General features: G+C 40.2%; 2 protein-coding genes across 2 annotated transcripts; both read right to left on the bottom strand.

The window, feature by feature from the left end:
• Positions 1–614: 614 nt before the first annotated feature.
• Positions 615–12,002, bottom strand: LOC131994727 (uncharacterized). The gene is made up of 3 exons (XM_059361568.1): positions 11,665–12,002; positions 4,155–4,987; positions 615–668 (listed from the first exon to the last, which is right to left on the bottom strand). The coding sequence occupies exons 2-3, from the start codon at positions 4,977–4,979 to the stop codon at positions 615–617; spliced, it is 879 nt and encodes a 292-aa protein (XP_059217551.1). The 5' UTR covers positions 4,980–4,987; positions 11,665–12,002.
• LOC131994726 (uncharacterized) lies at positions 5,167–10,289 on the bottom strand. Its single transcript, XM_059361567.1, has 3 exons — positions 7,035–10,289; positions 5,642–6,362; positions 5,167–5,291 (listed from the first exon to the last, which is right to left on the bottom strand). The coding sequence occupies exons 1-3, from the start codon at positions 10,287–10,289 to the stop codon at positions 5,167–5,169; spliced, it is 4,101 nt and encodes a 1,366-aa protein (XP_059217550.1).
• Positions 12,003–26,808: the final 14,806 nt, after the last annotated feature.

The following is a 26,808-nucleotide window of genomic DNA, read 5'->3' as shown; positions in this document are numbered from 1 at the left end:
TTCAAGTGATGGATTTCATGAATTTATTCAACGCTTTTGTTTTCATGATAAATGGGGAAAATGAACAGAAACATTAACTCAAAACACTCTCATTTTTTGTGAGTTTGAAGCAAGAATTAGGCCGCATATTCAAAAACCGGAAGGATTCCCAATTTTTCCTAAGGGAGTGTGCGGTTTTGTTTGCAGCTATACAAAAATAAAGTTTTTGAGAAATCGGGCCATCACAAAGGCTCTAGTACTGCTTAATATGTTCCAATTAATATGAAGAGAAGCTCAAAAAATATTTCACCACAAAATGAACAGCAAGCAATCAATTATGGCCAAACAGCACTTACTTACCCATCCATTCACCTACCCACCAATAAAAGTGGCCCATAGTGAGAAGAGCCGAATAATTATAATCAATTAAAAATAATGGTGTTAAGTCAGTACTTGAAAAATTGCATCCTGAAATTCATAATGCTATGCAAGAGCTTAAAAATGAGGAAAACTGATTTTTTTTGCGGAAGGTGTAAAAAGTCCAGACAGAAAAGAAACCCTCTTGAAGATAAATTAAGAAATTATGAAAAAGGCAGAAAACAAAGGAGTTGATGTTAATAAAATGGTACTTGTACTTAATTTGTTGTTATAACATCCTTTATGACAGGCAGGAAAGCAAAGGATTCATACTGAAAGAAAAATCGACAAGATAAAGTTTAAATGAGTTGAAAAATCACCAAACACGAGATGGTATTTTGAATCACCCGGTATTTCGGTAGCTGTCACTTTTGTGTCTTTTATTCTACGCCATTATCACAAGTAAAAACGTGTTAAGTTCGGCCGGGCCGAATCGTATATACCCTCCACCATGGATGGCATTTGTCAAGTTCTTTGGCCGGTATCTTCTCATAGGCAGACAAGGAATAAAGGATAAGAATTGCTACGCTATTGGCCCGATTCGTACCATACATTGGTTGGATATTGGAGACCATAGTAGATGCCAGTGTGCAACATTTCAACAAAATCGGATAACAATTGCATCCTTTATTGACCTATTCAGACCATATTTGACACGTGGAGTTCATAGAAGTCGTTGTGCAAAATTGCAACCAAATCAGATTAGAATTTCGCCGATTCAAGCCATACCTGAAACTAAGAGGTTATAGAAAAGGATACTGTGCTAAATTTCAGACAATTCAGTTAACAAATACGCCCTCTAGAGGCTCAAGACAAAAAATCGCGAGATCGCTCTATATGGGATCTATGTTCGGGTTTGGACTGATTCGGACCATATTTGGAACATCTGTTTAATTTCTTAGATAACTTAAGAATTCAAAATTTTAGCCAAATTGGATAAGAATTGTGCTCTCAAGAAGAAAGAAATCGGTTAATAATTACGCCCTCTAGAGGCCCAAGAAGCGTAATTGAGATATAGGTTTATATCGGAGCTATGTTAGTGTTTGGACTGATTCGGACCATACTTGGCACATCTGTTTAATTTCATGGAAAACTTTAGAGTTAAAAATTTCAGCCAAATTGGATAAGAATTGCGCTCTCTAGAGGCTCAAGAGTTATAATCGGGAGATCAGTTTATATGTGAGCTCCGCATCGCCTTATTTCACTCTCTTAATTTAATTGAGCCCTATATTGGCACGGCCAGGAAAAAAAGTCCTGTTTTGGGGGTGCTGGTAAGGCCTTTAAGACATTTCGTCCCAATATGGTGCTCTACTCCCAAATTTCTTTCATTTGGGCCTTATATTGCTATGGTCGATGAATATGTCAGATATGGTGGTGTTTTTGGGCGTGAGGTGGACCCCCTGGCGGCCGCTATAGACAATCTATTTTAAAAAGGTATACCAAATTTTTTTTTTCGAGTTATTATAAGCAAACTAAATTTCACTTAAATCGTTCAACCATCTCCGAGATCTGGCGTTTTTGAAAATAGGGTAAGAGGAGGGTTCGCCCATTAAAGTTTGGATGTTAGATCTACTTCATTCTCTTGGTTTTGGCCGGATTTCGTCTCGATTTCGCTGATATTTGAGACAGTGCGTTATGTTAGACCCCTCGATATCCTTGTTTAATTTGTGTCCAGATCAGCTTAGATTTGGATATAGCTGTTATATATTTGATCTCACGATTTAAGGTCTTAGACCCATAAAATTCTCATTTATTACCCGATTTCGCTGAAGTTTGGGACAGTGAGATACGTTATGCTCCTCGACATCCTTCTTTAATTTGGCCTAGATCGGTCCAGATTTAGATATAGCTGCCTTTTAGACTGATCTCTCAATGTAAGGTCTTGGGCCCATAACAGCCATATTTATTGACAGATTTCGCTGAAATTTGGAATAGCGAGTTAGGCGCCTTGACTATCCTGTTTAAAATGGCTCAGATCGATCCAGAGTTGGATGTTGCTGCCATATATACTGATCTTTCGATTTAAGGTCCATACAAGGTGAATTTTTTAACCGAATTCGCTTAAATTTTGCACAATGAGTTCTGTACCGGGTATGGTCAAGACTAGGGTATACGTGAATAAAGCTGGAATGTATACCGATCTCCCGATTTAAGTTCTTACGGCTATAAAATAACGTTTATTACTGGATTTCGCTGAAATTTGACACAGTGAGCTGTGGCAGGCTCTTCGACATTCGTGTAAAATATAACTCTGATCGGTGTATATTTGGATATACTCTCGAATTAAGGTTTTAGGCTCATAAAAGCTTCATTTTTTAACCAATGGAGATCGGACTATCTATTGATATAGCTGCTATGGGTTCATAAATGATGCATATTTCATCGCATTATGATGAAAGGTGTTTAATATTGGGTTGCCCAAAAAGTAATTGCGGATTTTTTTAAAAGGAAGTAAATGCATTTTTAATAAAACTTAGAATGAATTTTAATCAAATATACTTTTTTTACACTTTTTTTCTAAAGCAAGGTAAAAGTCACAGCTGATAACTGACAGAAGAAAGAATGCAATTACAGAGTCACAAGCTGTGAAAAAATTTGTCAACGCCGACTATATGAAAAATCCGCAATTACTTTTTGGGCAACCCAATATATATATCCGAGGTAGTGAGTATCCAAAGTTTGGCCCGCCGAACTTAATGCCTTTTTATACCCACCACCATAGGATGGGGGTATACTAATCTAGTCATTCCGTTTGTAACACCTCGCAATATGCGTCGAAATAATGATAGTGGTCGATTGCCATATCGGATCAGAGATAGATATTGTTTATGTGTGCGGGAGTGCACTTCGATCTGTGGGAAGATGGTGTATTGATTGAGTCCACTGCAAAAGTCAGAAGTAACACTTCACTAATGGCTTTGCATCTTCGTAAGAATGGTTGGAGAATATGTTCCCAGTGAACATATGAAAACAAAAGGAATGAGAAAAAGCAGTGGAGTTAGGATTGAACAAATATGCTTGGATTTTATTGAGGGGGAATACGTCTTACCAGTATGAAGATGAACAGCGAAAGAGACAGAAGGCCTCAGATTTTTTTGCGGAAATATCAATTTTGATGGGTTACTAATCGCGGCGAAAAAATACGTCATTTGATGAAACGTCAAAACAAGATTGTAAATAATCCAATATGGTTATCTGGGGATTTTCGATAAACAAATTGGGAATGTAGTTTGACCGTAAAATATGTAGGGGTTTTGGATGTAAACATTCCGCCCCCCTTGCAGTATTACTGCAACAAATAGTTCGTACCACATCAGAATTGATTTTCCGTTTACAATTCATGTTAATTTAGTATTAAAAAATATAATTTCTACAAATAATTTTCAAATTAATTCGCTAGGTTAGGAAAGTTATGTAATTCATTGTACTCTTAAGGTTATAAATACTTCTTTGTATTTTCAATTGAAAATAGAAACTAGATTTGTATTTTTATAATAATTTTAAAATTATGTACGTATATTGAAGTGTTGGTGTTAGGTTACATTTGCTTAAGTGTTCAGTTTGCTATTTAGAGTGAGTTCAGTTTTGTTGGATTTCAGTTGATGCGAGTAATAATTCAAAGTGCAAGGTAAAAACTACATTGGGCAACTGCCATAGATGGTCCATCCAAACATAGTATTCTGGGCAGTTGGCAGACCAGAATGGTTGGAAATGCCTTCTCTTATCACTAAAGAGTATATGTCGATACCAAGTATTACATCTATAGGGCCTGGTTTGTAGAATGAAGCGTCTGCAAGCATTATATTGGTGTATTTGGCCTTTATGGATTTTGAAAGCAATTTGCCGGGTGTGCGCACGGAAATTCTATTAGTTACGCGGAGTGTAACCTCGATTCGTATGTCTGGATCGTACACGGATGCCAAAACAATTGGGCAAATTGTCTCTTCGTTTAGAGTAAGCGTTGTAAGTCCCAATTGGCGCACTAAACTTGAAGATATGCGGCTATATTGGGATCCAGTATCAAGCAAACAACGTACTCTGCATTTTCCTTTGTTACCTTCGATTTCCACAACCACGGTTGGGAGTAGCGTAACTGTATTCTGCTTTAGGATAGCAGATAAAGAAGCATTGGAAGATTTATTTTCACACGATTTCGACCTTGCAGTTGGCTTCAAATTTGGATTTGAATCCGGATTTAGTATTGGATTCGGGTTTGGCTTTGGATGTGAATTTGGAGTTTTTGAGCTTCGGGATTTATTTTTGGACTGTTTTTGTTGTGTAGAATGAGGCCGTCCTTTTTGGCTCCGAGTTTGTTGTTGTGCCTTGTGCATATGAAGTAGGCTGTGATGGTTTTTTTGGCAGTACCGGCAACCAGTCGTTGTAAAACAAGAACCTTGGGAGTGCGAATGTGCCAAGCAGTTCTTACAGTAGCCGAATTTGTTTACCAGTTGAAGCCGTCTAATAGGTTCCATTTCCAAGAACTTTTTACATTTTCGGAGTGGATGGGTCCATCTACACAATCTGCATACATATTGCCCGGGCTTCTTACTATTTGGTTTACTGGCCTTTTGGTTACCACGCATTTTTTTTGCTAGGATTGAATGTAGTTTTAGTACCAATTAGATTTTGATCAAAGGATTAAAGTGTTAAAAGGTGGATTCGTTAGGAAGAACGACTAACTTTGTGATCGGCCTTGTGATTTTACCTTTCTCGGTAATAATCTCGGCGACACGGACTCGACCATCTGAGCCTGGACACACTTTCGAGATTCTACCCAATCGCCAACAATTTGGGGGCAAATTTTCTTCTCGAACTACAACCAACGAATTTTCTTCCAAGTTCGCAGTGGGATTTTTCCACTTGTGGCGCTTGTGGAGCTCTTTCAGGTATTCGTCCTTCCATCGAATACAAAAATGTTGGTGCATAATTTTTAATCGTTGCCATCGATTCACGAGGGATAATGAGACATTTTTCATATTTGGATCAATAGGCATTAAAATCGGAGCCCCAATCAAGAAATGACCAGGTGTTAGGGCCGATAAATCGGATGATTCTTGAGATATAGGGCAAAGTGGGCGTGAGTTCAAACAAGCCTCAATTTTAGACAGTAAAGTTTGAAACTCTTCAAAGGTGTGTTTGGAATTCGCCGCCACCTTTCGGAAATGGGACTTAAAACTTTTTACCCCTGCCTCCCAAAGCCCACCCATATGTGGGGCTCCAGGAGGGATAAAATGCCATGCTATACCCTGGTGAGCATATTTGGACTCAAGTAACTGCTGGGATGATTGGAGGAAATCTCTTGCCAAGACCTTGGACGCACCAACGAAGTTAGTGCCATTGTCGGAATAGAGATGGAGAGGACATCCACGCCATGAAGCAAATCTAGTAAAAGCCGCCAAAAACGTGTTGGTGGACAGATCTGATGTGGGTTCCAAATGAATGGCCTTGGTCGCAAAACACACAAAGACACATACATAGCCTTTGGTGATGCGACAGCACCGGCCGGAATAATTCTTTATATCGAATGGCCCAGTGAAATCCAGACCAGTGTGAGTAAAAGGCCTGAAAATTTCAGTTCTTTCTGGAGGCAGTGCGGACATCATTTGTCGCTGACACCGTTGCTTATAAAGGATGCACGGTTTACATCTGTTAATAATCGTCTTAATCAAATTTTTAACTTTGATTATCCAAAATTGCATACGAAGCAAACGGAGAACCAGTTGGTTGCCACCATGAATGGAAATCTCATGGGTGAATTTAACCAGGAGACGAGATAACTGGCTACTATACGGAAGTATAACCGGATGTCTTTCATTATACGACAAGACCGGAGATGATGTCAGCCTCCCACATATCCTCATAACACCTTCATCATCCAGGAATGGATTTAAACTTAATAATGAGCTTTTGGAGGCAATAGTTTTCTTCGCAGACAGTGCCAAATATTCGTCGGGAAAGTAAGCTTTCTGAGTCATGGAGAGAAGGCGGTTCTGCACCATCAAAACCTCTGATGGTGAAATTGTTGCCCTATGCCTCTGGTGCTTAGATCGGTATTTTGGATGCGTGCTGTGGAAAAACCGATATATGTATGCAATAACCCGAATGGCTCTTGAAAAAGAGGAAAACCTTTCCAGGATGTCGTCAAAATCACGAAAATAGGAAAAATGGACCTTCACAGTCTTCCTTTCAAGCTCAATAGGCTCGCTTGAACACTCGCTGAGCTTTGGCCAAGCATGCTTGGGGCTACTTAGCCACGATGGTCCATGCCACCATAGGTTGTTATTCAGAAGTTCAGTCGGATATATACCCCGACTGGCCAAATCAGCTGGATTAAAGTCAGACCTTACATGATGCCATTTAGAAACATCAATAACCTGGGTGATCCTTGATACCCGATTGGCCACGAACGTCGACCAAAAACAAGGAGGTTTACTAAGCCAAGACAGGACAATAGTGGAGTCCGTCCAACAAAACACTGAATAATCCTGGATATGTAATTGAGGAAGTAGGTGGTCAAGCATTTCAGCAAGTAAAGTTGCCCCACACAATTCCAATCGTGGAATCGAAAGTGTCTTCAATGGTGCAACTTTAGTCTTACATGAAACCAAATGGACGGATGTTGACCCCCTCTTACTGACCCGAACGTAGAGTGCAGCCGCGTATGCCTTCTCTGAGGCGTCACTGAAACCATGAAACTGGATATCACAATCTGGGCTATACTCAAACCACCTTGGCACGACAATGGAATTTATTGACGGATATGCAGACTGAAAACATCTCCAGCCAGACAATGATTGTGGGGAAACTTCCTCGTCCCACTTTGTACCTTCGGTCCAAATAGTCTGCATAATCATTTTCGCTATAACAATGCATGGGGCCAACCAACCGGCAGGGTCAAAGAGTTTGGAGATTTGCGATAAAATTTCCCTTTTCGTAAATTTGCAATTGTCGGGAAATGGTGAAGTAGAAAAGTAAAATGAATCAGAAGATGCATTCCAGCGAATGCCTAAAGTTTTAGCAGTACTTCGGTCATCTAAATTCAAAAAGTCCTCGGAAAGCAGTTGGTCAGTAGAAAGGTCGGAAAGGACCATCTTGGAATTAGATGCCCACTTCCTCATTGAAAAACCAGCGGACATCAAAGCTCTAATAAGCTGATTTCTCGACTCAATCGCATCCTCAATTGTGTGGGCACCTGCGAGAGCATCGTCCACATACATCGAATCCCGTAATATATGGGCTGCTAATGGAAATGACTCTTTCACATCGTCAGCCAACTGCAGGATAGTCCTTATGGCAAGGAAGGGGGCACAATTGACTCCGAAAGTCACCGTATCGAGTTCGTAGTCAGAAATACTTCCATTAGGGTCTATACGGTGAAGAATTCTTTGGAAAACTCTATGTTCCGGACGTATTAGTATCTGCCGATACATTTTCGTTATGTCCCCGTTGAATACATAACGGAAAAATCTCCACCTAAGAATGAGCACGACAAGGTCATTCTGTAAAACAGGGCCAGCATATAAAACATCGTTTAAACTGACACCATTGGATGAGGGGGAAGAGGCATTGAATACCACCCTCACTTTTGTCGTAGTGCTCTCGGGCTTTACAACGGCGTGATGGGGTAAATAATAATAATCGCAAGAGTGTACATCTTTAGGGGCAGAAACCCTGGACATGTGCTTTAAGGACGTATATTCCTCAAGCACTTTGTCATACTCGGACTTGAAAACTGGATTTCGGAGAAGACGTGCCTCATTCCTTATGAACTGTGCCATCGCACAGTTTCTAGAGTGACCGATGTTAACATCCTCCGGAAAACCCTCCCTAAATGGAAGTGAAACCATATATCGGCCCTCTTTATCCCTTGTAGTAGTCGCTGCATACAAATCCTCACAATACTGATCTGAACGAGATAAAAACGTCTTCCTTGGAAGGTCTTCCACCTCCCAAAAACGGGAAATCAGTGATTCTAGAGCAACTTCACAAAAATAAGACACAACTCTAGGAGATGAAGGAATGGATTCAGAAGGAATTGGACCTGTAAGGATCCATCCAAATACAGTTTCCTGTGCAAGCAACGATCCACAGACTTCTCGTCTAATGCCCGAGAGCATTATAAATGGAAGAATGTCCCCACCTAGAAGAAGATCAATTTTGGAACTTTCATAAAACCGGGGGTCTGCAAAAGGAATGTCGGGCAAATCGACTAATGAGTTCGGATGAAAGGTTCTCGATGGCAGGCTTCCTGACAAATGTGGTACCACCAGTGCTGAAGCCCAGACCTCAAAATTCGGATCCACTATTGAATTTAACTTGAAACGGCATTCCTTCTGAACGGAGGCGGAAATTGTATTATTTAACCCCGAAATACTCGCACTCATACGTTTGAACGGCAATTTAAGCTGATTGAACAACTTCTCGGAAATGAAGGTACCCTCAGAACCTGAATCAACTAGTGCTCTTGCCAGATAATCCAAACCATTATGACAAATCTTCACCATAGCCGTGCCCAACAGAACCCCTTTGGAATGACTTGAAAAGCATGTCTGTATTAAACCACCTCCGGAATTAGTGGACTGTAGAGTACAGGAATTTGGTATCGGAGATGTGACAGAACTGGAAGTGGTATGAGCGTTCGTATCGGGCTGGCCCTGGGTCGAAGGCGTCTGTTCTCGGTGTAGTAAAGAATTGTGGCGTTTGTTGCACTTCAGACAAGAAAACTTACTCGAACAGTGTCTCACGGAATGGGATTTGGAAAAACAATTTAGGCATAGACTCAATCTCTTAATTTCCGCCAACCTCTGATTCACACTCATTTGCAAAAACTTAGGACACTTTCGAATAACGTGAACCTCATTAGGGCACAGTTTGCAGTTGGACTCAGAAACTTTATTCTGAAAAGCCCTTATGTTCTTGCCCCCGGACTTCGGGCATGACCTCTGCCCCGTATTAGAGCCAGTCGACATCGTGTCCTTTTTACGGATTTCGGACACAGATTCTAAGGTCCTATGTCGATTTGTCAGAAATGTATCGAAGACAGACCATTTCGGAATTAAAGTTTTGTCCTCCAATGTCTGTTCCCATAAAGTAAGGGTCACGTCAGGAAGACGACTGGAGCATATATAAATGAAAATGGGGTCCCAACTGTCAACATCAATGTCATAAAGCTTCAACATGGAGATGCAAGCATTTATGTCTCGCTGAAGAGACTTAAGTGCGCCGGCAGATTCTGAATGAATGGAAGAAATATTAAAAAGTGCCTTCAGTTGAGTGTTGACAAGAACCCGTTTGTTCTCGTACTGTGAACAAAGACTTCTCCAAGCCAAGGCAAAATTCTCCTGAGTCAAAGGGAATTTCCTCACTATCTCATTGGCCTCTCCCTTCGTCCTTTGAGTCAGATGAAATAGCTTCTCCACCGGACTAAGACGAGAATTCCGAATACAGACCGCCGTAAACATGTCCCGGAATGTGGGCCATGTGGGATAATCGCCACCGAATGTAGGAATTTCACATGGTGGGAGTTTAAATCCCTGAGGTTGATTCGAAGCCGTTGTAGAAATGGGTTGGGAGAGCTGTTGAAGCACCTCCCCTAAATGTTCAACGCATCGACAATAAGTTGAGAAAGCACTTCTAAACTTTGACTTGACCATTTCAACCTCAGAAGCCTTCTCGTCATTTCCCCCAAAAGGCATCTCATCCCCAACTGCCTCCTCTTCCAAATCGCCAAGGCATTGCTCGTAAACTGGCTTCAGCCTATCCCAAATTTCCTTGACTTCCTCCTTGTGCGTCTCAACAGCATAACATGAGGACAACTTGGTATGCTTATCATTAAGGAGTGCCTCAAATTCGACAAGCCTGTCAGACAATCGGATGAACTTATCCAAGGACATGATCGTATCTACATTCGATTGCCTTTATACAATCTCAAAAGCACCGTGGGAAGGCAGTAGATAAAAAAAAATGTGGGGAAATGCACAGCAAACCAAAAATCGACTAGGTCGAATAATTCTGTTCCTTAACAGGAAGTCTCTATTCAAACAGATTTCGCCCGTAGACAAAATATAGAATTAATTCCTGTTAATCAAACAAAGCGTAAAATGTACCTTTGAAACACAAAAGTATCTAGTCACACTGAAAAACCAAGAAAAAGAATATTCAACCACAAATGGATCCCAACAGAGATTCAAAAACATAAGTCATAGATACATCGCTAGGCTAAACTGCACTAGTGACGTCATGAATCAGCTGTAGCCTTATTCAAAACTGTTGGGGGTCAATAACCTCGAAAGAAGAAAGAAGGAATGGAGAACGGAGAACCGAAATATTTATAACTCAAGAGAGGAAATCAACCACTGCGCAGACTCCAATAAATACAGGCACCAGTGATGAAAATCAGATTGGCTCCAAACATAGAAGAGAAAATTGTACCCACAAGCGAACTTATTAGTACACAGCGCATGGGAGTAGTGTAGTCATAAAATAACTTGTTTGTACCCCTATGATACAATCGTATGACAAGTTATGATCACTGACAAAATGAAATGAAGCTTCTATGTGGAAAGATCACTTGTAAGAGAGTGCAATGGTTTGAGTGATAGAGAATAGGAGTGGTAATTAGAAAAAAAAGAGTTGACTTAGGGACAATGGGAATGAACAGAAGATATCGTAAATGACTGGATGATCTCAAATAACAACAAATAGCTGAAAATCAAAATAAGCATACATTCACTGCAAGAGAAATAACCACAGAGCACAATGAAATCCCATATCATCTTTGGCTACTGTGCATTCATGGGTATATCAACTGCAAAGTAGGAAGCGCGCACTGAACATACACCACCGATTTTACTTTGCCTCATGCACATGGATATTGAAAGAATTTTTTCTTTACTTCATTTATGGAATGTTTGTATTTTTGGATTTAAAAACACACGACTCACCAATGCTTTGTCCATGAAGGGCCCATGCCTTATGGTCCAATTAATCCAATATTTCAGGCAATGCTTGTAAACGAAGTCTTGGTGATTATTTTGTCACATTAATAAGTGTATTTTCCATAGTGACCAAACAAATGTATGATCTCCCAGTTTGGCTTATATAAATTCTGTATGCGGACTAATTAATTTATTTTCTTCTTATAGCACAATTTATAAATTTGACACGTGGTTAAATGCGCTTTTGACTGTAGCTTATTCTGTGTCAATCCTCACTCTATAGCACCTCAATAACAAATAGCTAGAACACAAAAGGCAATGTAACACTAACCTGTTTTTATCGGGATGACAAGAACTGGAACTTCTGGAATTGAAACTTCTGAGAGTGCCTGCTCCAAGAGGTCGTAGGTATCAGGTTCGAATTGGACCAAAATGTTTATGTGTGCGGGAGTGCACTTCGATCTGTGGGAAGATGGTGTATTGATTGAGTCCACTGCAAAAGTCAGAAGTAACACTTCACTAATGGCTTTGCATCTTCGTAAGAATGGTTGGAGAATATGTTCCCAGTGAACATATGAAAACAAAAGGAATGAGAAAAAGCAGTGGAGTTAGGATTGAACAAATATGCTTGGATTTTATTGAGGGGGAATACGTCTTACCAGTATGAAGATGAACAGCGAAAGAGACAGAAGGCCTCAGATTTTTTTGCGGAAATATCAATTTTGATGGGTTACTAATCGCGGCGAAAAAATACGTCATTTGATGAAACGTCAAAACAAGATTGTAAATAATCCAATATGGTTATCTGGGGATTTTCGATAAACAAATTGGGAATGTAGTTTGACCGTAAAATATGTAGGGGTTTTGGATGTAAACAGATATATATATAGATAGATATAGATATATAGCTCCCATATCAACCGATCTCCAGATTTGACTTATTGGCCCTAAAATTGGCTAAAATTTTGCATGCGGTGTTCTGTTACGACTTCCAACAATTGTGCCAAATACGATTGAAATCAGTCTATAACCTGATATAGCTCCCATGTAAACCGGTGTCTCGATCATTCTTGTTCGGTTCCTAGAAGGTTTAAATTTTGCTGGTTTGACATAACTTTGGTATGCAGAATAAAATTATGCCCTTCAACTAAATTTATTTTGTATAGATTTTTAGCAGAATCCATGGTGGTGGGTTCCCAAGAATAGGTTCCCATTAGAAATTGTCTATCGGCGTCAAATCGCACTACCGATGCGCCAATCGATTGGACCATGTCGTATGATAACATTAGTTTCCAATGAATTGTTTGTGGCATTTGCTGTGTGGCTTGTGGCGCCGTTCTGTTGGACCACATATCCTTCAAGTCTACATCATCCAATTGGGGCCAAAAATATTCTTTTATCATTGAACAGAAGCGATTCCCATTCTTAGTAACGTGCCGGTCTTGATCATCATGGAGGAAGTGCGGCCCAATGACGCCGCCGACCCACAAACCACACCAAACTGTAATTTTTTAGGGATGCAACGATGACTCATGAAGTGCGTATGAAGTGCTATCTGACCAATAACGCATATTTTGCATACTGACGAAGCCATTCAGTAAAAAATAAGCCTCTACGCTAAATTGGACGTTGCGCTCTTAATATTGAGGCCACGGTCTCCGAATTATGAAATGGCTAATCTTACTGAAGATAAATGTCAAAAGAGCGAAAAAAAAATATGTGGTTGCCTGCTGTCCCTATCGGTCTACTTTGGAACAGAGGTCTCAATGTTTACCCAGAGAAGACTGAAATATGCCTGTTCACGAGAAAGGCGATGGTGGGCCAATATAACGCACCACATTTCCTCAATAAGACGATTTCGAAATCTGGCAAGGTCAAATACTTAGGTGTGATTTTGGACAGGAAACTGAATGGGAAGTGGGAAACATTCAGGAGCGTACTGAAAAAGGCTCACAGATGTTGGGCACTAAAATAGGGCCTGAATTCAAGGATAGTCCACTGGCTCTACAGAAGCGTGTTTAGACTAATACTTATATACGCCTCAGTGCAACATAAGGACCATACAACAGGTTCCGAGAACATGTTGTCTAGGCATAGGCGGAGCCCACGCCCACTGGAGACTATTCTAGATATCCGACCCTTTGATGTACAGAATTAGTGTGAGGCAGCCTCTGTGGCTAAGAGACTTAAGGCGATGGGAGAAAGGATTGAGGATGGAAGCACCTCATACCATCGCGGTATAATCGAGGCGACGATATGAAACCTGGAAGGAAGGGAAGAGGTTTCCAATCGAATACATGAGATGAACCTTGAGGTCGGTTGCGAGGCACTGCCGCCTGCGGCACAGTCTTGGATTGACGGAGCCCTAGCATTGCCATCTGGAAGATCATGTTACACGGATGGATCAAAGCTAAAGTGCAGAGTGGACCTGGGGGTCTACATTGGAAACCCAGGGACTCAGATCTGTTTTAGACTGCCTGACTATAATACAAAGATCCGGGCGATCACGGAATGTGTCAGGTGGTGTGGTGCTAACGCGAGGACGTCGAGTGTGAACGTCTTTACGGACAGTAAAATTGCCATAAGGACAATAACAACCAGGGCGGTAAGGTCACGAACAGTCTTGCAGTGTAAGAAGGAGATTAACGCCTTCTCTGAGGATGGCGAAATCAGCATCGTTTGGGTGCCGGGCCATAACGGGAATGAAAGGGCATACGATTTGGTGGTGAAGGCCAGAGGACAGCCGTCAATAAACTTGGTTAACCCGAAGCTTTTCGGGTCGACGCAGTTCGACTTAGGGGCGTGGACGACGAATGCGCATTCAATATTGTGGAACAGCGAAACGGTCGGTAGGACGGCGAAAATCCTATGGGGGATCCAGAAGGTGAGTAGACGAGGCTATTACTTAAAAACAAGTAAAAGCGTGCTAAGTTCGGCCGGGCCGAATCTTATATACCCTCCACCATGGATCGCATTTGTCGAGTTCTTTTCCCGGCATCTCTTCTTAGACAAAAAAGATATAAGAAAAGAGTTGTTCTGCTATTAAAACGATATCAAGATATGGTCCGGTTCGGACCACAATTAAATTATATGTTGGAGACCTGTGTAAAATTTCAGCCAATTCGTATAAGAATTGCGCCCATTGGGGCTCACGAAGTAAAATAGAGAGAACGATTTATATGGGATCTGTATCGGGCTATAGACCGATTCAGACCATAATAAACACGTTTGTTGATGGTCATGAGAGGACCCGTCGTACAAAATTTCAGGCATATCGGATAATAATTGCGACTTCAAGGGGTCAAGAAGTCAAGATCCCAGATCGGTTTATATGGCAGCTATATCAGGTTATGAACCGATTTGAACCTTATTTGACACAGTTGTTGAAAGTAAAAATAAAATACGTCATGCAAAATTTCAGCCAAATCGGATAGGAATTGCGCCCTCTAGAAGCTCAAGAAGTCAAATCCCCAGATCTGTTTATATGACAGCTATATCAGGTTATGGACCGATTTCAACCATACTTGGCACAGTTGTTGGATATCATAGCGAAATACTTTGTGCCAAAAATTCATTCCAATCGGATAAGAATTGCGCACTCTAGAGGCTTAAGAAGTCAAGACCCAAGATCGGTTTATATGGCAGCTATATCAGGTGATAGACCGATTTCAACCATACTTGGCACAGTTGTTGGGTATCATAACAAAATACTACGTGCCAAAATTCATTCAAATTGGATAAGAATTGCGCCCTCTAGAGGCTCAAGAAGTCAAGACCCATGATCGGTATATATGGCAGCTATATCAAAACATGGACCGATTTAAACCATACTTGGCACAGTTGTTGGATGTCATAACAAAACAAGTCGTGCAAAATTTCATCCCAATCGGATAAGAATTGCGCACTCTAGAGGCTCAAGAAGTCAAGACCCAAGATCGGTTTATATGGCAGCTATATCAAAACATGGACCGATATGGCCCACTTACAATACCAACCGACCTACACTAATAAGAAGTATTTGTGCAAAATTTCAAGCGGCTAGCTTTACTCCTTCGGAAGTTAGCGTGCTTTCGACAGACAGACGGACGGACGGACAGACGGACGGACGGACGGACAGACAGACGGACATGGTAGATCGCCATAAAATTTCACGACGATCAAGAATATATATACTTTATGGGATCTCAGACGAATATTTCGAGTAGTTACAATCAGAATGACGAAATTAGTATACCCCCCATCTTATGGTGGAGGGTATAAAAAACAAGTAAAAAGGCATTTAGTTCGGCCGGGCCGATCTTTGGATAGGCACCACCACCGGTAAGTCACTGTTGAATTTTGTTTTTCAAATTTCAACAAAATCGGGAAATAAATAAAGCTTTTATGAGCTTCAGATCCTTAACCGGCTTATCGGTCTATTTGACAGCTATATCTTAATACAGTCCTATTTTTACCATATTTGGGTCGGATGGCTGGTGGTCAGAAACTACTCACTGTTTTAAACTTCAGTGAAATTGGATAAAAAAATAATGCTTTCATGGGCTTCCGACCCTTCATCGGCAGATCGGTCTATATGGCAGCTATATCTAAATATAGTCCGATCCAATCCATAGTTGGGGCGGATGTCGGGAGACTTGTTTACAATTTCAGCGAAATCAGGTAATACATAGGGCTTTTATGGGCTTCAGACCCTTTATCGGCAGATCGGTCTATATGGCAGCTATATCTAAATATAGTCCGATCTGGCAATATTTGGGTCAGATATTGGTAGGCCTAAAACTACCCACTGTATTAAATTTCAGCGAAATCGGTTAAAAAATAAAGATTTTATGGGCCTCAGACCCTTTATCGGTAGATCGGTCTATAAGGCAGCTATATCTAAATATAGTCCGATCTGAACCATATTTAGGTCCTATGTTAGGAGGCCCAAAAATACTCACTTCTTAAAATTTCAGTGAATTCGTTTAGAAAATAGAGCTTTTATGGGTTTCAGACCCTTTATCAGGAGATCGGTCTATATGGCAGCTATATCTAAATATTGTCCGATCTGAGCAATACATAGATCAGTTCTTGGGAGGCTTAAAATAACCAACTGTTTCAAATTTCAGCGAAATTGGGCAATAATTTAAGCTTTTATGGGCTTCAGACCCTATATCGGTAGATCGGTCTATATGGCAGCTATATCTAAATATAGTCCCATTTGATCCATATTTAGGTTCCATGTTAGGAGGCCTAAAGCTACTCACTGCTTAAAATTTCAGTGAAATCGGTTCGAAAACAAAGTTTTTATGGGCTTCAGACCCTCTATTGGGAGATCGGTCTATATGCCAGTTATATCTCAATATAGTCCGATCTGAACCATACTACGGTCAGTTCTCGAGAGGCTTAAAATAACCAACTGTTTAAAATTTCAGCAAAATTGCTTTTTAAGCTTTTATGGGCTTAAGACCCTTTATCGGCAGATCGGTCTATATGACAGCTATATCCATATATAGTCCGATCTGAACCATATTTGGGTCAGATGTTGGTTGGCCTATAAATACTCTCTGTTTAAAATTTCAGCTAAATCGTTTCAAAAAGTAAAGTTTTTATGGGCTTCAGATCCTTTATAGGGAGATCGGTCTATATAGCAGCTATATCTAAAAATAGTGCGATCTGAAGCATACTTAGGTCGAATGTCGGGAGCTTTAAAATAACTCATTGTTTCAAATTTCAGCGAAATTGGGCAGTAAATAAAGCTTTTATGGGCTTCAGACCCTTTATCGGCAGATCGGTCTATATGGTAGCTATATTTAAATAGAGTCCGATCTGAAGCATATTTGGGTCAGATGTCGGGAGGCCTAAAACTACTCACTGTTTAAAATTTCAGCAAAATCGGATGAAAAAAAAAAAGTTTTTATGAGCATTAGACCCTTTATCGGAAAATCGGTCTATATAGCAGCTATATCCAAATATGGTCCGAAATGGCCCGTTCAAGAACTTAGCCATCGTGCATCAAAAAAACGTATCTGTGCCAAATTTCAGCTCAATATCTCAATTTTTGAAGCCTGTAGAGTGATTACAACAGACGGACGGACGGACGGGTAAACGGACAGACACACGGACATCGTTAGAATTTTACGACGATCCGAAATATATATACTTGTAGGGTCGGAAATTGATATTTCGATGTTTTGCAAACGGAATGACTAAATGAATATATCCTACACCTATCCTACGATGGTGGGTATAAAAAAAGTAAAAGTTCGGCCTTATGGAATCCTGGGTACCCACCACCATGGATTCCACTAAAAATGTACTCTTATTAACTGAGTTTCTATTTGAATTAGAAGTCATATCAAAACATCGGTACTTAGGGGGCCTATATTACCATAATGACCGATTCCTATTAAACTTGGCACTGATATTATAAATCAGAAGATAGATTTTTGTTCCAAATTTCAGCGAAAACGGATGAAAATTAAGGCTTCTAAGGGCTGAAGAAGTCAAATCCGAAGATCGGTTTATATGGGGGCTATATCTGTTTATACCCCGATTCAGATCATACTTAGAATGAATGTTTCAAATCATAAAACAAGTCTTTATTCCAAATGTCAGCCAAATCGGATGAATATTGAGGCCTCTAAGGGCTGAAAAAGTAAAATCCGGGGATCGGTTTATATGGGGGCTATATCTGTTTATACACCGATTTAGATCATACTTAGAACGAATGTTGGAAGTCATAACACAAGTCTTTGTTTCAAATGTCAGCCAAATTGGATGAAAATTAAGGCTTTTAAGGGCTGAAGAAGACAAATCAGGGGATCGTTTACATGGAGGCTATATATGTTTATAGACCGATTCCTATCATACTCGGCATGGATGTTGGAAGTCATAACTCAAGTCTATGTTCGCAATTTCAGCCAAATCGGATGCAAATTTAAGAAGTCAAATCCGGGGATCGGTTTATATGGGGGATATATCTGTTTAAACACTGATTCAGATCATACTTAGAATGAATGTTGCAAGTCATAACACAAGTCTTTATTCCAAATTTCAGCCAAATCGGATGAATATTGAGGCCTCTAAGGGCTGAAGAAGTAAAATCCGGGGATCTGTTTATAGATCGATTCGTATCATGCTTGGCACAGATGTTGGAAGTCATAACTCAAGTCTATGTTCCCAATTTCAGCCAAATCGGATGAAAATTGACGCTTCTAAGGGCTCAAGAAGTCAAATACGGGTATCGGTTTATATGGGAGCTCTATCCAAATAGGAACCGATATGGCCCATTTGCAATCCCCAACGTCCTACATCAATTAGAAGTATCTGTGCAAAATTTTAAGCGGTAAGATTTACGCGTTCGACCGCTATCGTGATTTCGACAGACGGACGGACGTTGGGACGGACATAGTTCGGCTCAGAATGCCAAGATGATCCAGAATATGTATACCTTATGGGGTCGAGTTCAATATTTTGAGGTGTTACAAACGGAATGACAAGATTAGTATTCCCCCATCCTATGATGGTGAGTAAAAAAATCCTTTTATTGAAGGTGGAAACCTTCTCCAACAGAATACCCAAAATCTCTTTACCAGGAAGAGATGTTTTGCAAAATTGCCATTTTTCTTCAAATTACGACATAGGTCTTAACACCAATGATGAAGGATCTCATATTCGACCCTTGCGAATGTATCATCAATATTTACTTTTTTTCAGAATTTTTATACGTCCACATGTGCTACATAACTTTATCTAACCGCCTTTTTATTTCATCAATGGAGATATGGTTCATTTTTTTTGCCATAGTTGTTAATTTCAGCATCACTGACGCAAAGATGAATGCCTGTCTTTGATACCTTCATTTTGAAGACCCCCTTAAGCCAAGTTAATGAGATGCTATCAGTACAAATGTAGGTGTACAAAAGAAATTTGTGGTTATATTTGCATGTTTCCTTTGCTTTTGTTCTTCGCAGTATTTTTTGGTTGCTTTTTGCCTCCCTATGCTTACCTTTGATGGACAAAAACAAAAAAAGGGTAAGGGTTCAATACCCAAACTGAGATTTATCATCCTTAAAAAGAGAGTTCTGTGAACTCAGCAGTTTTTTTTTTTTGCTTTTTTTTGAGGGTTTCTTATACTAATGGAGGAAATTATAAATTAAGTGGGCAAATATTGTGTAAATTGATAAAGAGATACACTCGCACATTTTCCCGGTAAGAGGGTTTGCAGTGGCAAAAAAAATGGCTAGAGAAAATTGTTTTGAACTTCAATTAAATTTAATAGAGACGTTTAAGGCCTTGATGCAAAGTCCAAGAGTTTTTTTTGAAATGAAAAAATAAAAGAGTTTTACTGACAATGACTGAAGATCTTAGGCAACAAGTTTTCCATGGAATTGGTTTCTCGAATTAAAAATTGAATATTGAGGAAGGCTAATGCTAGAAATTCTGTTAAAATATGAAAATATTAAACAATTTGATTGCTAAAGAACATTTTTCAGAATTTTTATACCCTCCACCATAAGATGGGGGGTATACTAATTTCGTCATTCTGATTGTAACTACTCGAAATATTCGTCTGAGACCCCATAAAGTATATATATTCTTGATCGTCGTGAAATTTTATGTCGATCTAGCCATGTCCGTCCGTCTGTCCGTCTGTCCGTCCGTCCGTCTGTCTGTCGCAAGAACGCTAACTTCCGAAGGAGTAAAGCTAGCCGCTTGAAATTTTGCACAAATACTTCTTATTAGTGTAGGTCGGTTGGTATTGTAAATGGGCCATATCGGTCCATGTTTTGATATAGCTGCCATATAAACCGATCGTAGGTCTTGACTTCTTGAGCCTCTAGAGTGCGCAATTCTTATCCGATTGGGATGAAATTTTGCACGACGTGTTTTGTTATGACATCCAACAACTGTGCCAAGTATGGTTCAAATCGGTCCATAACCTGATATAGCTGCCATATACACCGATCTGGGGTTTTGACTTCTTGAGCCTCTAGAGTGCGCAATTCTTATCCGATTGAAATGAAATTTTGCACGACCTGTTTTGTTATTATATCCAACAACTGTGCCAAGTATGGTTCAAATCGGTCCATAACCTGATATAGCTGCCATATACACCGATCTGGGGTTTTGACTTCTTGAGCCTCTAGAGTGCGCAATTCTTATCCGATTGGGATGAAATTTTGCACGACGTGTTTTGTTATGACATCCAACAACTGTGCCAAGTATGGTTCAAATCGGTCCATAACCTTATATAGCTGTCATATAAACCGATCTTGGGTCTTAACTTCTTGAGCCTCTAGAGTGCGCAATTCTTATCCGATTTGCCTGAAATTTTGTACGATGGATTCTCTCATGACCATTAACATACGTGTTTATTATGGTCTGAATCGGTATATAGCCCGATACAGCTCCCATATAAATCGATCTCTCTATTTTACTTCTTGAGCCCACAAAGAGCGCAATTTTTATTCGAATTGGCTGACATTTTACACAGGTCTCCAACATATAATTTAATTGTGGTCCAAAATCTTTTCTTATATCCTTTTTTTGCCTAAGAAGAGATGCCGGGAAAAGAACTCGACAAATGCGATCCATGGTGGAGGGTATAAAAGATTCGACCCGGCCGAACTTAGCACGCTTTTACTTGTTTTGAAGATGACGAGATTGGGTTCGGTTGGTTCAGTGGATAGGGGAAGCTGGATGTTGGCTAGTCTAATCATGCCCACCCGGTAGTGTCATCTGGCAGCGGTTTTTAACCCGGTTCGCCTTGGTGTTGCCATATGGCAATGCAAAATATTTGATGAGTTTTTATTTTGATTCGTTTTACACGAATGATATGGAACCCCATTTTCCAGTTAAGTCCCGAGGGAGTATCGCAAGGTGCAGAATTATATGCCGCATAGTTCAGCATTAATGATGGGGTAACCAACGAAGAAACTATTTTCTAATGTTCTCGACAGAATCCATATTCAAACCTAATAGCTCAGCGTAATATTCGAACATGCTAATTAGAGGCCATCGTAGCGCACAGTTTAATATGCCCACCTATGGTGCTGAACGCCTGAGTTTGAATCCTGGAGAAAACATCAGAAGAAATTTTCAGCAGTGATTATCACCTCCTAATGCTGGCGACATAAGTGAGGTACTATGCCATGTTAAAATTCTCCCCAAAGAGGTGTCGCGCCTGCGGCACGCCGTTCGGACTCGATTATAAAAAGGAGGCCCCTTATCAATGAGCCTTTGATGAAAATCCATTTCGCACGGGAGACGACGGGACTCACGAAGACACCGGAATCTTGAAACCATGATGTTGATCGAAGGTTTCTAATTACGGAATTTATGGTGAAGGAATTCTTAAGGAGCTTTAAACCATTTTAGTCACCCGGACCTGTTGAAATATTGGGTTGCCCAAAAAGTAATTGCGGATTTTTAATAAATTTTTTCACAGCTTGTGACTCTGTAATTGCATTCTTTCTTCTGTCAGTTATCAGCTCTTAATTTTAGCTTGCTTCAGAAAAAAAGTGTAAAAAAAGTATATTTGATTAAAGTTCATTCTAAGTTCTAATAAAAATGCATTTACTTTCTTTTAAAAAATCCGCAATTACTTTTTGGGCAACCCTATAGTATAGAGGCGTTTTTGTTATAAAGGAATTTTTAAAAATTTTCCCTAACCATATGAAATCGTGATAACGAAAAAAGACTCCCTGCATATGTTTAAAATGCTAGTTACAATGGTTTTATAGAAAAATGACTCCCGTAATGGTACGCAAAGCTGTTTAAATGTTTAATGAGGAAAAATGACAGGATGTAGTGAGTAATTAAAAGCTGGAGATGTCATCAGACACCCTTTGGAAACTGGCTTTCTACTAGCTTGCTTTCCAGAAACTACTGTCGCTCTCTCTCTCTTTCTTTCTCCACATATCTTGCTACACTATGGAGAAGCATCAGCGTGCTGCTGTTCATTAATAATGATGCTAATTTGCATAATGTTTTGTAGCTAACAAATCTCTTTTTGAGCATCTACCAACATTCATCCAAAGGACAACACCGTTTTGCCACAAAGGCATTCCTTGCCCCGTAAGATGCTGCAAACAATTTGCAAAGATGCCCGAGATGTCTGGCAGACAACAACAGCAGCAGCAACAAAAACATCACGAATTAAAACATATTCAATTAATTTTATACAAAATGAAGCTTACCCCCTTCCCTTGCCACCACAAAAAAATCAGCATAGCTACGCCACACACACACAGCAGTGAGTGCATAAGCATTGGCAATCTCCAAAAGTTTGCCAAAGACATTGTCCCAAGAAACATGCACCCATATGAGTTTGATGTGGTTTCATTTTTCGCAGTCTTGTGGCTTGCCTTAGTGCAAATAGTTGACTGCCATTCTGCAAGAACTTCTTGCTTTCGCGCTTTTATTTCGGTGCACAGAGAGGTGCAGCAAGTAGCTGCTGCAACTTGCCACCAGGCATCTACCACAAAATGCAAAACAGCAGCTAACACACGAAATTTGAGAGGTACATTGGCACTCATTATGATAATAGCACTACTTAGAATAAAATGTGGAATAAGGAGAGGAGACTAGAACAAATGTTTTAAAGAACTTTAAGAAATTCTTTAAAATCAAACCAACTTGAAATTTTTTAAAAAAAAGCGTGCTAAGTTCGGCCTGGACGAATCTTATCCACCAAGGATCGCATTTGTCAAGTTCTTTGCATGACTTCTTCAAATAGAAAAACACAAGTCATAGAAAAACAAGTAAGAAGGCGTTAAGTTCGGCCGGGCCGAACTTTGGATACCCACCACCTCGGGTAAATATGTGAACCACATTTCGTCAAAATCCAGTGAAAAATGCATACTTTATGCCCCATAGCAGCTCTATAGATATCATCCGATTTAGACCAAATGCTTATAAGTTCAAGTCATTGTTCAACCGAGAGATCGGTCTATATGGCAGCTATATCCAAATCTGGACCGATCTGAGCCAAATTGAATACAAATATCGAAGGGCCCAACACAAATCATTATCTCAAACTTCGGCGACATCGGACAATAAATGCGCTTTTTATGGGCCCAAAACATTAAATCGAGAGATCGGTCTATATGGAAGCTATATCCAAATCTGAACCGATCAGGGCCAAATAGAAGAAAGATGTCGAAGGGCCTAAGGCAAATCACTGTCCCAAATTTCAGCAAAATCCGATAATAAATGTGGCTTTTATGGGCTTAAGACCATAAATCAGAGGATCGGTCTATATGGCAGCTATATCCAAATCTGGACCGATCTGGGCCAAATTGACGAAGAATGTTGAAGGGCCTAACACAACTCACTGTGCCAAATTTCATCCAAGTCGGATATAAAATGTGGCTTTTATGGGCCTAAGACCCTAAATCTGAGGATCGGTCTATATGGCAGCTATATCCAAATTTGGACCGATCTGAGCCAAATTGACGAAGGATGTCGAAGGGCCCAACGCAACTCACTGTCCCAAATTGCAGCAAAATCGGATAATAAATGTGGCTTTTATGGGCCTAAGACCCTAAATCGGCGGATCGGTCTATATGGGGCCTATATCAAGATATAGTCCGATATAGCCCATCTTCGAACTTAACCTGCTTATGAACAAAAAAAGAATCTGTGCAAAATTTCAGCTCAACATCTCAATTTTTAAAGACTGTAGCGTGATTTCAACAGACAGACGGACAGACGGACGGACATGTCTAGATCGTCTTAGATTTTTACGCTGATCAAGAATATATATACTTTATAGGGTCGCAAATGGATATTTCGATGTGTTGCAAACGGAATGACAAAATGAATATACCCCCATCCTTCGGTGGTGGGTATAAAAACACCTCCAATGTCAGGCAAATCGAGTAATAATTGCGCCCTCCAGAGGCTCAAAAAGTCAAACTGGGAGATCGGTTTATATGGCAACTATATCAGGTTATATACCGACTTAGATTTAGACCATACTAGGAAGAGTTGTTGGAAATCGTACTTAAACGACATAAGGACAATTTTAACCATATTGGATAAAAATTGGGCCCTCTGGAAGATTTTGGTTTGGTTTATATGGCGGCATTATCTGAATGTGGACTGATTTAGACCATACTTGACACAGTGGTTGGAAGCCAAAATAAAACACTTCATGCCAAATCGGATAAGAATTGCGCCCTCTAGAAGCTCAAGAAATCAAAACCCAAGATCGCCTTATATGGCAGCTATATCAAGCTATGGACCGATTTGAACCATTCTTAGCATAGTTTTTGGAAGTCATAACAAAACATGTCATACAAAATTTCAAGCAAATCAGAATTGCACCCTCTAGAGGCTCAAGAAGTCTAATCGAGAGATCGGTTTATATGGCGTCTATATCAGGTTATGAACTGATTTAGACCATACTTGTCATAGTTGTTGGAAGTGATACTTCACGTACAAATTTTCAGCCAAATCGGTTAAAAATTGCGGCCTGTAGATGCTCAAGAAGTCAAAAGCCAAGATCGGTTCAAAACATGGACTGATTTGGCTCATTTACAATCCCAACTCATCTACACTAATAGGATATATGTGTGCAAAATTTCAAGCGTCGAGTTTTACTCCTTCGAAAGTTAGCGTGCTTTCGACAGGAAGACGGATGGAAGGACAGACGGACGGACATGGCTAGATGGACTTAAAATGCCATGACGATCAAGAATATATATACTTTATGGGGTCTTAGACGCATATTTCAAGGTGTTACAAACGGAATTACAAAGGGTACTCGAAGTGGAACAAAATATCGCTTAGGCCAACCTGATACATTGAAATTTTAATGTCCAATCAAGAAATAAGAATCAATTTCACCATTTACTAATCAGAAGGCTAACACAACAGTAATGGAAGTTTTGAATCCTGACTATGGTCCGGCTCCTACAGATAAATCTCCACCATTGTAAAGCCGCTTCGGCGGAACCAAAGGTCCTCCTGATGGTAGGGGGATTTGACGTGGTTCTTATCCAGAAACCATAGGTATGTGGAGGAATGGTTCGTGGACTAGGAATTCAGGGATTTAAACTTCTCAAGGGTACGGCTCTGGGAGACATAGAGCCTGTATTCTTGCAAAGAGTAGTCTTGATGTTTTTCTTCTTCTGTCCTTAACACTGAAGAATCCGTAGTAGCCAGCTTTGAAATAAACAAGTCTCATTACTGGCTGGCTTCCCTTTATATATGGCACGCTATTAAGAGATGCCACCTCCATGTACATCTCCAGATATGGGGCAGATCGGATGTCAACGAAAGGGGTGAGATGCTTATCGAATGTATTGTAAGTTGCAATCTGGCGATTTGTATTAAAGGGGATAAACCGGCCTTTATTACCAGGAATAGGCAACAGGTATTAGAGATTACCTTTGAATCGGAAGATATAAGTGTTGGATGACCACAGCTTCTCTGATCATCATTATATTAGTGTCAGCCTTGGTGAAAATACTGCAGAAGTGGTCCCTCGGCTAAACAGAAGAAAGGCGAATAGGAATAAATGATCTTTTCTGGTCAAGCAGGGAAATTTATCCGGCGGAGGATTTAGACAAAATGGTCAAGCCCATCACGAATTTCTTGAATGACTCGCTTTTATCAGCATGTCCTAGTGCCAAGCCAAGGGCAAACAGCGACCGCCATAGTGGACCCCAGAGCTGGTTGGTCTAAGGTAGGACTGCGGACGTCCTACTGCAGTTAGGATTTCAAAAAAGCCAAAGCCACAAGACCACCACATGATTGGGACAGCTATGAAGCTGGGCAAAAAAATGAAAGGGCAAGCTGAGAAAGGCTCAGAACAAATCCTGAGAGAATTCTGCAGCTTCGTGGAGGATACATCTGAGGGCTCTAGGCTAAGGAAAATTCTCTCCTCGAGAATGTATGGGCAATGTCTAGTGAGGAATTACTAGAACTACTCATTTATACGCATTTTCCAAGCAATTCTTCAACGGACAAAGTTGCTTCAGAGGAGGTTGTCACCGGTATGCATTCGTCGGAGGTTATTAGGGGAAATTTTGTCTGAGCCGAAATTACTTTGGGCGATACGAAGATTCGACTTCTTTAAGTCGCCAGAACCTGATGATGTATCAACGGCTGAATTACAAGGTGTGTGTGTCCGGAGGTCATTTTCAGGAAAGTCTTACCACACGAAGGCGAAAGACTTTCCTGCTTTCAGAAGACTCTTGAGAGGTTCTTAGAAACATATCTTATGGCATAGAACCCTGTAGATCACCTGTCGCGACAACAGCATGCATATAGAAAAGGCAAATCCACTAACAACACTTCACGATCTAGTCACCTACATGGAGGGTTCTTTCGCTGTCAAGGAATATGCAATGGTAGAATTTCTTGACATTGAAGGTGCTTTCAATAATATATTGTAAAACCGACGTCAATCATGAAGTAGTTGGAGTTTCTAGGCTCAACTCTACAGTAAGAAAGTTTATTCATAACTTACTTACTAAAAGAT

Source organism: Stomoxys calcitrans, chromosome 2 (assembly GCF_963082655.1).
Source record: "Stomoxys calcitrans chromosome 2, idStoCalc2.1, whole genome shotgun sequence".
Classification (NCBI taxonomy): Eukaryota; Metazoa; Arthropoda; class Insecta; order Diptera; family Muscidae; genus Stomoxys; species Stomoxys calcitrans.
Note: the sequence above shows the minus strand (reverse complement) of the source record. Positions and strands in the feature narration are given on the sequence as shown.

Coding starts and splice junctions, on each gene's coding strand:
- LOC131994727 (XM_059361568.1), bottom strand. CDS start 4,979: ATGCGTGGTAACCAAAAGGCCAGTAAACCAAATAGTAAGAAGCCCGGG. Junction 669..4,154: donor ACAAACCAGGCCCTATAGAT/GTAATACTTGGT, acceptor TTTTTCTTTCAG/TATGAATCCTTTGCTTTCCT.
- LOC131994726 (XM_059361567.1), bottom strand. CDS start 10,289: ATGTCCTTGGATAAGTTCATCCGATTGTCTGACAGGCTTGTCGAATTT. Junction 6,363..7,034: donor CGGCTGCACTCTACGTTCGG/GTCAGTAAGAGG, acceptor TCCATGACTCAG/AAAGCTTACTTTCCCGACGA. Junction 5,292..5,641: donor GTCCAAATATGCTCACCAGG/GTATAGCATGGC, acceptor ATTCGATGGAAG/GACGAATACCTGAAAGAGCT.